The sequence below is a fragment of the Callithrix jacchus genome, chromosome 1 (assembly GCF_049354715.1).
Source record: "Callithrix jacchus isolate 240 chromosome 1, calJac240_pri, whole genome shotgun sequence".
Classification (NCBI taxonomy): Eukaryota; Metazoa; Chordata; class Mammalia; order Primates; family Cebidae; genus Callithrix; species Callithrix jacchus.
The window spans coordinates 87,896,311-87,910,533 of NC_133502.1; the positions used below are offsets into that span (position 1 = coordinate 87,896,311).

The following is a 14,223-nucleotide window of genomic DNA, read 5'->3' on the forward strand; positions in this document are numbered from 1 at the left end:
TGAATGTTACTGCCACTAAGGAGCATTTCCTTCAACTCCCACATGGGAAAGGGGATTAAGTGGACCCGAGTCCACTGTCACTCACACACACGCACATAGGAGGCATGCAGATACAGATGCGAGGTTCCACATCTATCACATATATGAACATTATCACACAGACCCCTGCAGACACATATGTGAGGCATACGCATTCCCAATCACACAGACAGACGGACTCAGGATAAATCTGTTCCTACCCAGCCGTGACTTGTAAATGCTTGAGGAAATGAAGACATGGTAGAAAGGAGTGTGCAATTATCATTCCCCACAATACCGTTATTTAAGATCTCTCCATGTCTGTCCTTCTAATGGCACCAATGCCTTCCATCAAGCCTTAAACCTCACCTAGATTATGTCATTGGGCTTTTTCACCTGCATAGCAGGTGCCAAGGGAATCAATATGCCCTTTCATATGCCTTAGACCAGTGTCCCAAGAAAGATAAAATGTTATGCTATAAAAGCTTTCTCCCAGCACTTGATTCCTTTACATCTTGTGCCATGTACAGCTATGGTTTTTTAATGATCTTATTTCTGACAGCTCTTTTTTTTTCAGATTATCAACAATTTCTCTTCTGAATTAGATTTAGTATGAGTTCAGTTTCTAATTAGCTCAAATTAAAGTCCTAGAGAGCAGCAAGGTAATATTTAAACCCTCAGGCTAAAATCTCAGGGTAGGTGCAGAATTTGGACTCCAAATCAGTTTTCCCTGTGACATACCACTAATGAAATCATGATTGCTTTCATATGTGAACTCCCTTAAATCAGACTTATCCTTTGTGATTCTCTTTTAGCTTTAAATGCCATTTAAGAAAACAAGAGAAAAATTAAGCATGACATTCCCTAATACCCTCTGCTCACTGTGTTATGACCCTATCAGTCCCAAAGTGAATTGAGAGAGTGGAGGGACAATGAACAGAAACTTCCTTGATGCTTCACAGAGGAAGTGTTCTCCAGGACCACATAGCCTCCACGATGTCCATCTACGAAGTGCTGTAGCAAGCCATATACACAAAGATGCCTGTTTTCTGTCTTCTCGGTTTAAAACAAAAACAAGACACTGGAAGGAACCCCAAAGCCAAGCTGCAATGGGTTGCAGAGTGCCAGCCCTTAAGGAGCATTGTGCATGGGTAAATAGGAGGTGGGCACGTGCAATTTCAAGAAATAACAAACTCAAGGCATGAATGTGGTTATCCAAACATCAAGGGACTTCTTCATTTGCATTTGGATAATTGTGCAGTTATGTGATTTGTTACATGGAGACCAGATGGGAGCAAGAGAGCTCATCCTCAACTTCCTGTACCTCTGCAAGTCTTTACACACATGCTCAGGGGCTGGAGGGAGAGATGAGTGCTCATTAGCACCAACCCAACATGGATTTCACATTCAATTCCTAATATCTGAACAAGTGCAGAAAAGTCACAGGCATCTAGAAGTGTGGCCCAAGTTCAGTTCTTCAATTGGACCCATTTCTCAAGACTTCATTGAGAAGATCAAGAAATCTAATCTTCCTCGGATACAAAATGGAGGTAGTGAAAACTGAAAGTATGTCCTTCCTGGTAATTAGGTAACTTCGGTGCATAGGAAGTGCTCTGAAATCTTTAAGGTATAAAGTTTGGCCCACTTGTTGCCATTTTATGAAGAGACCACCCCAACTGGATCCCAGGATAAGAACTACCAGTGTCCAGTGGGTCTGCCTGGGTCTGGGTCAAGAAAGCGGAGTTGAGTACCCTGAGGTCAGCTGAGATTTTGGTGTCCAATGGGAGAGAATGTAAGAATTGACTTTGTCACCTACTGCCTGTGTGACTTTCGGCAAGATCCCAAATCCCTATGTATCTCGGTTTTGTTATCTAAAAGACCACATGATGGAGGATAAAAGGAAGTGACACCCAAGCTCCCATTTATAGTGTCTAGTACCCAACAGACTCTCGACACATTTCACTTGCCCTGGAGTCAGTCTTTCCATGTCACTGAATATTCTTCCACAACATGATTTTAATGGATATAGTCTTCCATTATTTAAACGTGCCATTGTTCATTGACCAACATATAAGTGTTCTTTCACCTCAAATTCTTATATGTAAAACAAAAACATGTTTGAAGACTAACCCCACAATGTGGTATAAATTAAACTGGATGTAGGCCAGGCATGGCAACTCACACCTATAATCCCAGCGCTTTGAGAGGCCAAGACAGGAGGACGGCTTGAAGCCAGAAGCTCAAGAGCAGCCTGGGCAACACAACAAGATTTTGTCTCTACAAAAAATAGGAGAAATTAGCCAGCCATGATGGTGTGCACCTGTCGTCCCAGCTTCTTGGGAGGCTGAGGTATGAGGTTCCATTGAGTCTAGGAGTTTAAGGCTACAGTGAGCTGGGATAACCACTGCACTCCAGCCTGGATGACAGAACGAGACTCCGTTTCAAAAACAAACAAACAAAACCTAACCAAAAACTAAAAACTGGATACAGTTTGCCAATAACTAAGCAGCAAATTAATTGTAACATTTTTACATTTCAATGATGTCTTTCTTCTTTAATCATAAACTTGTTCACTAAGAAGCTGCTGAAGTCCATGGTAGTGAGTGACAGGTACATGTCTGCACCCTTGTCCTGACCTGCATCTTCTTCGATTGTCCCCATCAGTGCCCCGGACTGGCACCGCTCACTTCTATTACCGAGCTGTCCTGCTAACTGATCCATGTTGTTGAGCTTGCTGCACAAAGCTGTTCTTACAAGGTAGACTTCTGCCTGGAATACTCACACTTACTTACACCGCTTATCCATCCAACTAAACACAAGTTCTCTTTATTGTCATAGAAACATTGGTCATTTGGAAACACCTCCTTCATTTCGATGGAATGTTCAAACATTTCTGACATTTTGGCTCTGTTGTAGCCTCTTGTTAAATGCAGAAAAGAGACAAAGTTTTATGGGGAAGCCATGTGCACACATATGCTACAGAATAAACTATCTAAATGCTTAAAAATACTTTCCATCTGGCACCACACCTTAATAGGTAGACAGAAATTATGTATGTGTATATCTGTCTATATAGATGTGTATAAATATATATCTCCAAAACAAGAACTCATTGTCTTATTTACATATAGGTAGAATACATGTGAATGTACATATATATTTATAGGTAGAACAAAAAAACCTCAGTCTCTTTAGGGCCATGTGTTTTCCCTGAGTAATTGTCACAATTAATTAAAATAGATTTGTACTCATTTTTAGATAAATTCCATCAGACCAGTTTTCACCTGGTTGGAAAATAAATGCCTATTTGCTAAGTGCCCCTGCCCCCATACTATGTTCCAGTGAACTAAAGACCTCTGGCAATCATAGATTTACAACTCAGCAAGATTAAACAATTTACTGTTATTTATGACAGCCAAGCTGGATCTTCTGTACTATATTCCACATTAGCATCTATCACTTTACATTTGGGAGATCCTGTCCAAAAAAAGATTATGCCTCCTAACCAAACATTCAGCAGGGCTGCAGGAACAGTCCCTCTGACAAACATCCTGCCAAAGTACTTTAAAGCATTGTGAGCTCCCACAGCTGTGCATTTTCAGATTAGCATGGAGTCTCTTCGCCTCTGCTTGGTCTGTTCCTTTCAGTAATCTCTCACATGGCCCAGTCCATTTGGTTTGAAAATCCTCATGAAATGAGCAGATTAAGACCTGGATTCAGTAAAGGGCCGTGGGGAGGGCATGGGCAGAGAGGGTTTGTTTGCTCTTAACACAGCCTGAGCCTCAACAAGGTTTCAGATGAAAAAGTATGGCACTGACTCAGCTCATGCTCAACAGGAAATAATGCACAGACCACACCAGAAAAGTCCTTTATGCTGTATGAATGTCTACACTGGAGCAGCTGCTGCCACCTCATGTACTGGGATAGAGTGTGCACCTGTGTGTTTGTGTGTGCATGAGTGTCAGTGTGTGCTGAGAGGGGGAGGAGATCACACCTTCAGCAGTCGCCACCTCAGCCTTGGCTAGCAGCATGCAGCAATGCCAAAAGTCAAGAGGAAGCTGTACCAAAGCAACAGTGGTCACCACATCAGCAGGCACCTTCTAATTAGTAAAGCTACTAGGACTAAAAGACACACATGAACTTGTACTTCTTTTATTTTAATCAGAGAAAAATATTTTGGTAATTGTGTTGAATGAATAAATAAAATAATTCACAATGCTATGACCTATTAACACGTTCAATCCTCCCCACAACCCTGGAAGATATGTAGACAAGTATTGTTACTTTCCTTATTTTTATAAATGAGGAAACAGACCCTAGGAGGCCAGGTGACTTTCCCACAGCAAATAAGTTGCAAGTGGTAGTATCATAATTCAAATCCAGAGCGTCTCCTTTTGTCTTCATTATTGTTTTAATGTTGAAGGTAATGCATATGCATGTATGATCTTTTAAATCCAGAGATGTATGTGGAATAGAAAGGAAAAGGGACTCTCCTTTCCCATTTCAAACCCTCTGCCCCCAAGATCTATCCACTGTTCACTGGAGTATGTTCTTTCTGTCTTATGTTCTATGACTACATTAGACACAAAAAACACAATACTCCAGTCATTGCTTTTTCTTCACCCACACCCTATCATTCACATCTTTTTCTTGCTACATATAAATGTACATCCTTTATTTTAATGGTGTATATTGTGTTGTTGTGTCATAAATTATGTACCTGTTCTCTAGTGTTGATCATATAGATTTTTTTTTCTGAGTTTTTCCTTAGCAAAATGCTGCAGTGAGTACCCTTGTACACAGAAGTTTGTATGTTTGTTTTAGAAAATCTACAGGATAGATTCTTAGATTAAGAGATTCCTGGGTTATTAGACAACTACTCTATTAATTTAGATATACACTTCCAAATTGCCTCACTGAAAAGTTGTGTCAATTTCACTTCTATGAACAGTATACAAACATGACAATTTTCCAACACCTACACCAGCTCTGGGTAATTTCATCTTTTTTACAAGTTGATGGATTGTTTTAATTTCTATTTCTCTGGTTACCAATAAGTTTGGCCACCTGTTCATGTGTTGTTATTATTGATGATATTTGTATTGAATTGTTTGAATTTTTCTTATTGATTTGGAAAATCTTTTTACATATCATAGATATTAAATATTTGTTATAAAACTGTCCTTCCAGTATGCGGTACATGTTTTGTCAAGTAGAATAAACTCTTGTCCTCTGATTTCAGATTCCTTTCTCTTTCCATTAGAAATCCCTAAATGTAAAACTAGATATTGATAGCTAAAACCAGGATGCTTACTAGAGAAAAACAATAATTAAATATTACGTTTATACAAAATACCTACTAGTACAAACTTTAAAAGAGAAAATAAAAGTAAAATGCTTCCATGACTTCAGACTAAGAAAAATAACTTTGGAGGTGGAATGCTCCTGAAATTTTTTCTTTTCATACAACTATGGACATGACTCCAAAAGTTGATGTCATTAAAAACATAAGAGGTGACAGATATGTAAAGACACAGAGAAGGTGAATTTTCATTTTAACAAGTCATATATATATTCTAGATATCCTCTTATTCATAACTAAGAGAGTCAAATCAGATGAAAGAATCTAAAAATTCCCCCTTGACTGTATAAGTAGAAGTAGAGGCACATTGGCCAAATCTTGAGTGCTTGTTTGCATATTAACTCTTAAGACTATAGGCTGACAGGCCATTAAAGCCCTAGGTTTTTATGTTTAATTTAAAATTCCCTGAACAATTTATACCAATTTGTCCTGTCCATTATTCTCAAACAATCTTGTTCAAATGTTATTACAGTGCTTGTTCATGCTACTGTTGTCTAACAGAAGAGTACCTGGGAACTGAAAATGGAAAGAGTTAGCGTTAATGACTCCAATACCTACACTTGGACTTCTCCAAAAGTGGGTTCCAACTTCTTGTCCTCAAGGCTGTATAGAAACTAGCAAACTTCCAGAGTTCACAAAAAGCTCAAAGAGAACAGATGTTTTATACAAAACTCTTAGAGCAAGTTTCACGCATAATGTTGCTGATGTGTTTCTGCCTTTTCAATAAACATCACTATGTTTTATCACAAGATTTAATAAAGCAGCTTAGTTAAAAATGCCATCTGGGTCTCTGGACACATTAAACAAAGCTTAAAATAACCACCCCAGCAACTGGGAGGGCCCAGCTGTTCTCATAACCTCTCCCACTCCTTTTGCTTCCCCATAAAAAGAGTGAATGAAGACCACAGGCTAAAAGTATCCAGAATGAACTGACACAAACAGGGGGATAGATGGAGCCAAGGGCTATCATAAGCTTGCTCTTGCTCACATAATAGATTTGGTAATTCCACAACTTGAGGATGGGGATTCAGAAAGGGAAGCAGAGAGAGGGAAGAGAGAATTATGGAAGGGCTCATTCAAGTTTTTTAATGTATCACAAACCTGGTCTCCCTCGTGTTGATCATACCAGCCCATTCCATTCACCTATTCTGTAGTGAACTCCAGTAGTAAATACAGAGCAATCACCACCCAGTTCTTTCTCCCTTCTAGAGATGAGATCTTAGCCACCCAGTCCCAGATTCTCAGATCCATTCCAGGAAAGAAGACCTAGGTACTGAAGCACTGGTTTCCCTCTCCCTTCCTTCCTCTGCCCTTCCTACTTCTCTCCCTTCCCCAACCACCACCACCTCCCACCTCACTCCACTTCCAAATCTATGTTGCTCAGTTTGGGGGCCACCCCAAGATTTGTTCCCCAGATAGTTCTAATAAATGCTAAACTAAGTATATTCTCATTCTTTAGAGCAACCAGCTTTTCATGACCAACCAGAACCAAATACAACCTACACATGCATCTATCTGGAGGACACTCCCAAGGCCCTGGCTGAGCTCAGCCTTCTGCATACCAATGCATTTCAGCTTCCCACTTTGAAAGAGTTCACAAGGCACTGAGAAATTATTGAATTCTGTAAGGGGCACTGTGTGTCAATATCATTGCCATTCATCATGTGGCCAATATAGGGCATGACTAGCCAAAAATAAGTTTTCTCTTGGCTAAAAACTTGCAACAAAACTGTTAAGTTGTTTACCAAGGGGCCCACTACAGGCTATATTCAATCCAGTGTTTCACTGGATATGAAATCATTTCATAATGATTTTTAGATGAGAAAACAAGTGGTTTCTAGGTATTTCAAGAGGGTAAAACTTCTGCCCTCCAACTTGCATGCATACACCAAAAACAAAATTCCAAGGCCCTTCAACCATGTGAATGGACTTTGACTCTTTTGGTCAATATGTGGCAGAGCTAGGAAAAGAAGGTGGGTCTTCCAGCTGCCGATACAGGGTTTTTTCTGCCATACTTCAATATCTCCAAGGATAAAGTCAAAAGAGGGTATGGTTATCAGATGAAAATATCTAGTTTGGATTTCCCAAATGTATATTTGTAGTATTTGGTGATTTACCTTAATTTAATCTATCATTCCTTTGGGTTGTAACAGTTCAACTTCATTTTTGGAAACAAAAGAAAATAGATATTGGTGCCTATGTTTCTTTTTTTTTTTTTTTGAGACGGAGTTTCGCTCTAGTTACCCAGGCTGGAGTGCAATGCCGATCTCGACTCACTGCAACCTCCGCCTCCTGGGTTCAGGCAATTCTTCTGCCTCAGCCTCCTGAGTAGCTGGGATTACAGGCATGCACCACCATGCCCAGCTAATTTTTTGTATTTTTAGTAGAAACGGGGTTTCACCATGTTGACCAGGATGGTCTCGACCTCTTGACCTCATGATCCACCCGCCTCGGCCTCCCAAAGTGCTGGGATTACAGGCTTGAGCCACCACACCCAGCCCAAAATAGATTTTAAAAGCTAAATTATAGATCTTTGCTGTCCAGTATGGTAGATACTAACCACTTGTGGCTATTTGCATTTCTATTTTAATTAATTAAAATTAAGTAAAATGCAAAATTCAGTTCGTCAGTTGCTCTAGCCACATTTCAAGTATTCAATAGTCACATCTGGCTAGTGGCTGGGACAATGCAGATTATAGAACAGTTCCATCATCAGAGAAACCTTTATTGAACAGTACTATTATATAATGTCATCTCCAGAGAAAGAAGACTTTAGAAAAAGTCAGAAACGACCAGGCATGGTGGTGCATGCCTGTAATCCCAGCTACTCAGGAGGTTGAGGTGGGAGAATTGCTGGAACCCGGGAGGTGGAGGTTGCAGAGAGCCGAGATTGTGCAACTGCGCTCCAGCCTGGGTGACAGAGCAAGACTCTGTCTCAAAAAGAAAAAAGAAAAAGTCAGAAACATCTTGAGACAGGCACAGTGCTGTCATCTGTCCAATACTGAAGTCGTTTAGGAATAAGAAAGATCAGAACAAAGACGAGAAAAAGAGGTTGCCTTACGTGCACCAACCCAGAAAAGGGCAAAGGCATTCCTACAGTCATTGTGTTGCATTTTGGCTCTTAAACTTTTTAAGAGATGTGAATAATTTGATACATCGAAGATACAAAAAGTTGAGGCTCTGAAGCAGATGGAAATAGAAAGAGAGCTAATTTGTTACAAACTAAGCTTAACCATAATTTATTTAAATGATACTATTTGCTCTTTTCACATGATCAGTTTTTCTGCTCTATAGTATGACATAGTTTATATCTTTAAAAGGGAGTTAAAATATTTCTTGGAATTTTTAAATGTAAGTTCTCATAGCCACATAAAAACTATCTCTTATTTATTCCCTAATCCATTCTAATTAAATATAAAAATCCAAGCATCCAGAGTGATACTCAAAAAAGTGAAAGTGAGAAACAAAAATTCCTTTGTCACCTGTGGAGGTAGTTAACTCACCAAATCCTCACTCCAAACACCAGTAATTTTTAAAAGACATAAACACATGCTCTGCTTTTCCGGAAGGAACTATATTTCAGGGTAACCAATGACCTAGTTGCAAAGAAAATGGCCTGCTTATAGAAAAATGCCAGCTAAAACATGTAGAAAGAATTAGAAAGTCACCATTTGAAACCCCTAATGAAATAATCAACTCAAGTAAGGATCATCCATAAATGCTAAAACAATTAGGTAAATGTTGATACAGATCTAAATATACACATGGTGTAAAGTTTACATCACAGACTACTGGCCTGACCCAATGGTGAATATAATGGAGGAGATAGGCAGTAACCACCCTAATCTTGCGATCTTCTCAGCATCACTAACGATGGGATGTGAATATATGAAATATTCTAAAAAATATATGAAATTTAAAAAAAAAAAGAAGAAGAAGAAGTGGGCCAGGCTTGGTGGCTCACACCTATAATCCAAGCACTTTGGAGGCCAGGCAGGGGTTGGGGGGTGGATCACCTGAGGTCGGGAGTTCAAGACCAGCCTGACCAACATGGTGAAACCCTGTATTTAAAAAAAAAAAAAAAAAAAGTTTAGCCTGAATTTAATTAAACCTTGCAACGGGCTAAACGTGTATGTCCTCCCAAAATTCATATGTTGAAATCCTAACCCCAAAGGTGCTGGTATTTGGGGGTCATTAGGTTATAAGGACAGAGCCCTCATGATTGGAATTAGTGCCCTTATAAAAGAAACCTCCATTTCTTATTTTTTAGAAATCTGTACTAAAGAATTTAGGGATAAAATGTCACTTTAGCATAAGCCCCAAAAAGGTGAAGAAAATGAGGAAAAGATTGGCTAAAACTGGTTGTTTGAAATTCTGCAACATGTCTACCATTCCCATACCCATACCCACCCCTCTTAGAAGTAGTACTTTCAGATAACTTAAGAATTGATGCTTCTATGTGGATTTTAATTGTAATCTGTCCTTTATAACAACTAGTAGACTAAATTTAACTCTATTTTAAGCATATATTAACCTATGCTAATTATCTGCTTAAAAAAATTCCACTCTTAGAGTTAGTAAAGTGTGCTTGCCATAGAAAATCCTATGAAGTAAGAAGCTGAGGAACCCCTATGGTAAAGTGGGCCAAGAAATAATAAGACATAATAATTTCCCCATGCAAATCAACAACTGTAGCTTCAAAAATATCCTGACCCACAACAAGTATTGGACAGGCTACGTTTCTCTCACTCCCTAAAAGTATTGGCCCAAGAAGGAGTATGAGAGCTGCCATAGCTCTCTCAAGGCTCATTATTCTCCATCGCTCCATAGGAACAGCCTTGTCAGACAAAAGTGAAGGACCATTTGTCAACCTCTCTTTAGCTCCCTGATTCTAGCCAACTTTCATCAATCCCAAGTGAGGAGCCAGAGAGAAATACAAACCCCCATATCTCCAGCATCATTTTTGACTCTACTGGAGTCAAAAATCACAATTCCATCACCCACCCCAACACCACTGGCCTGTTTCTCCCAATTGCTTTTTATTATGTTTTTAAAATCCTCTTCCTTATCACTGAAACACTGAGAAGGAGGAATTATAGTAGATAAATATGAAGCATGGAGAATCCTTTAAAAATATTTTTAATAGTAAGTGAGAAAATGAAAAGGAGAGGGTTGGGAAGGAAGGAAAGAATCCAAATGCCAGGGAATTGTTAAAATTAGCTTTTAAAGATGTTAGCACTCATTTATACATCTGCAAGAGACTCCCTTTAAAGAAAAGTTCTATTTGTTTGGGTCTGGTTGCATTAACAAGGATGAAATTACTTTTTTAGATGATGTTTCCCACAGATAATTCAGAGACCTCTGAAATTAAGTATCCCTTTTGTAAATGTCCTTGAGATGCTGCCAGACTTGGGAAACAGAAAATTGGGATATGAGGCTATGCCAAAAAGTGTTTCAAGTTATAGGACAGAGAGGAAAGGTGCAGAGGGAGGAAAAACCTGAAGTCTGAGAATCCAGATTGCAAAAGAAGACTACCAAGGTCGTGGGAGAAGGGAGAGGAAATGAGGGTGAAAACTGAAAGGGGAAGAGGCATGAAATGTTGTCAAATGCCAAAAAGCATTTGGAGAGAAGCTGGAAATTGCATTAAGAGAGCCACTGCAAATCTCGTGGTGCCTCCTGGGAACTGTGAACCGAAGCTGTTTATCATCAAATTGATCCACTCCATCCCTATCCTAATCAAATAAATCATTCAGTAATTCCACTGGGTTACACTGACTTAAAGAACCGAAGTATTAAAAACCTTCAAAATATTAAAAACCCAAAATATTAAAGTATTAAAAACCTTAAGGGCTCACTCTTGCCAAATATGTCAGGGAGTGTGTGTGTGTGTTATGAGACATCACTACAGTTAAATTGGCAGAGCTAAGACTTAGGGGATTGGGGGATTATTGCAAAAAGGCCACAGGGCGGGGGGAGAACCTGCGAAAGAAGTTTGTGTGGGGACGGTGGATACTGGACCTGTTGGGAAAAATATGGAAAACTGGGAGCTGCCTTGAAATCGACAAGACTAGGCAAGAGAAAGCCGGAAAGAAAAATGAACAGGTGCAGGATGTGGGCAGAGTCAGAGAAGAGTCCGGGGCGCCCGGAGTGGCTCCAGGAATGAGGGAGACCCCTCAAGGCTTTGGGGGCGGTGGGTGCTAATAGAACCCGGTGTCGGGGGCGCGCCCGGGAGCTGCGAGCGCGGCGGGGGTGGGGCACTGGAGGGTGAGGATGCAGGAGGGAGGTAGCAGAGCCGGAGCGGGGAGGGGGGTCTTCCAACTAGGCCTGGAGGCAGTGGGGGGACCAGGACGTGGAGAGGGCCTGGCGGCAGAGCGGCAGGAAGTATGGGGCATCCGGTCACTCACTCACCCCGTTGGCTGCAGCCATCTGCACCACGATCTCGGTGGCGGTCTTGCTAAAGTACCTGCCGTCGCTGCCCACCACCATGGTGCAGCCCTGGCGGTCGCGCAGGTCGATGGACGACAGCACGCTCTGGATGAAGTTGGGCAGGTAGTTGCGCTGGCCCTCGAAGAGGCTGGTGGGCCGCCTCAGCCCCCCACCGCCAGCCGGCCGCTGGTCCTCGTAGGGCGCGGTGGGCACCGTCAGCACCGGGATGGGGCTCCCCTCCATGTCGCCTCCTGGCTGGTCCTGCTGCGGGTCCTAGAGCCCAAGGAAATCTGCGGCCCGCTGGGGCGGGGTGGGGGCCACCAGCCTGGCAGCACTCCGGGACTCCGCCTCGCGCCCGGGCCCCCTCCCCAGCCAGCCGGAGCCCTGCGCCCGCCCTGCGCCTGCCCTGGGGACCGCCCGCTCCTCCTCTCCACTCCGCTGCTCGCTGCCTCCCTCGGCAGAGTTTGCCTCCACCTTCCTATAAAGTTTTCTCCCGCCCACCTTCTCTGCTGCCTTCCCAAGTTGGACTCGCTTTTTGGGTGTCCCAAAAGCCCGATTCCAGGGCCTGCTAGCCCGACCCAGGTGACGCTTCCACCAGCCCCCGGCACCAGCCTTTCCCTGCGCTCGCTCGCGGCTCTCCCGGGCACACCCTCCGGCAGAAAACAGCCGGCAGCCAGCGAGACTTTGGGCAGAGCCCTGGTTCCTCTCCCGCACCCCGGCCCCTCTCCCGGTCTCCCTGAGAGTGCGCAGCCTACAAGCACCAGTTTCTCTTTTGAACAAGGACAGGGAGGGAGTTGGGAGGGGGCTGAAACCTTTTGCCATCAGCGAACAGCCCCAGCCAAAAATAACCCTGGAAAGGCGAGCTGAGAATGGTTATCTCCTGCCAGCGCTGAAATCGGAGTCTGGGCGCTGTGTGTGTGTGTGTGTGTGTGTGTGTGTGTGTGTGTCTGTGTCGCTGTGTGTGGGGTGTGTGTGTACCCTCCCACCGCGACCATTTGTTGAAGGGAATCACCACTGTCAACCTTCAATTCAGCAAGACCCCTTGAGCCGTCCACATTTTCCCCAGCCTCTTCCAAGGCAGCACACTTTCCGGTATGAACAATTCCTTTGTTGTTGTTGTTGTTGTTTATTTGTTTGTTGTGGTGGTTGCAACAGCAGCAACAGAGCCAACACATATTTCCCTGTTCTTCTCATCCTTCTCACCCTCCCTACCCAGCTCCTGCCCTAGAAATAGGCTTGTCCTACAGCGTGTTAGTCCACACCATCTGAACTCTGCACTGAGTTAGTTGTTTTCAATAGGAGGGGCGAAAGCCCTTGTTAATGTCCTACCAGGAGTGAATGAACAAAGCCAAGTTAGAGGAGAACTGGGTACCAGGTACTGTGCTAGGTCCCTTTGCGTGTATCCTTTCATTCTGCTGGAGCTAAAGATTTTCTACCTGCTCCCCATACAACCCACCTAAAATCCAAAACCAGGAAATTCTCCATAGAAAATAGGAGTGACAAGAGAAAAGACTAACAGGATAAAACCCAAAGCAGAAAGAAAGTTCTATCTCCCATCTCTCTCAAGGAATTTTTGGACCCACCAAGGCTACTGTCCTGAAATACCCTGCGACTTCTCCCTTCCCAAATATTGTCCACTTCCTGAGAGTAAGGCCGACTTGCCACAGGGTTATAAAGTGTTTGATCACAGTAAGACAACTGTGAGTAATAACATACATTGTATACTGTTTTGCAATTGATAAAAGGCTTTGCATCTGTTTTTTCTTTGAAGGCTGAAGGAAAGAAGAATGGTATTCATGCGTTCCCATTTTACAGATGAAAACAAGAGGACTTTCTTTGTGAACTCGAGAAAGTGGTTAAGATGGGACTTTCAGCCTGTCCAAATTACATATTGCTCCTCCCCTTTTTATTAATAATATTGAAGTGTGATGGGGAAACCCCTGAAGCCATCAACTGAAACCTGCCAGGACTTTTCAGCCATTCTCTTCAACATAAAGAATGGGGGTTCTTACAGGCAGTGAGAGGAAGGGGGAAATGTGGTCAAAGAGTACAGTGTTTTAGTTGAGACAGGAAGAATATATTTTGTTGAGATCTACAGCACAGCATGGTGACTGTAATTGAAGTATTGTATATTTCAAAATTGCTAAGACAGTACATTTCAAATGTTCTCACCATGAAAAATGATAGTTTTTTGAGGTGATGGACGTATTAATTCTCCAGATTTAATTATTCCACAATGTATGCATGTATTATAACATCACATTATACCCCAGATACATACAATTTTAATTTGTCAATTAACAATTTTTAAAAGAATAGTGTGACAAGTTGGGGAAGTTTGTTTTTGGTTTTTATTTACCCCTCTAGTCTCTACTCAGTCTTCAAGAGGCCATTCTCTATAAAGTTTCTGTCACCCA

General features: G+C 42.0%; 1 protein-coding gene across 2 annotated transcripts in view; it reads right to left on the reverse strand.

Annotated features, from left to right (window-relative positions):
* Positions 1 to 12,552, reverse strand: part of PGM5 (phosphoglucomutase 5) — a 186,240-nt gene extending 173,688 nt beyond the window's left edge. For both annotated transcript variants that reach the window (XM_035301748.3, XM_035301750.3), the window contains exon 1: positions 11,789 to 12,552. In XM_035301748.3, coding sequence (XP_035157639.2) covers positions 11,789 to 12,049 — 261 coding nt within the window. In that variant the 5' untranslated portion in view covers positions 12,050 to 12,552. The remainder of the gene's footprint in view (positions 1 to 11,788) is intronic.
* Between the last annotated feature and the right edge of the window lie 1,671 nt (positions 12,553 to 14,223).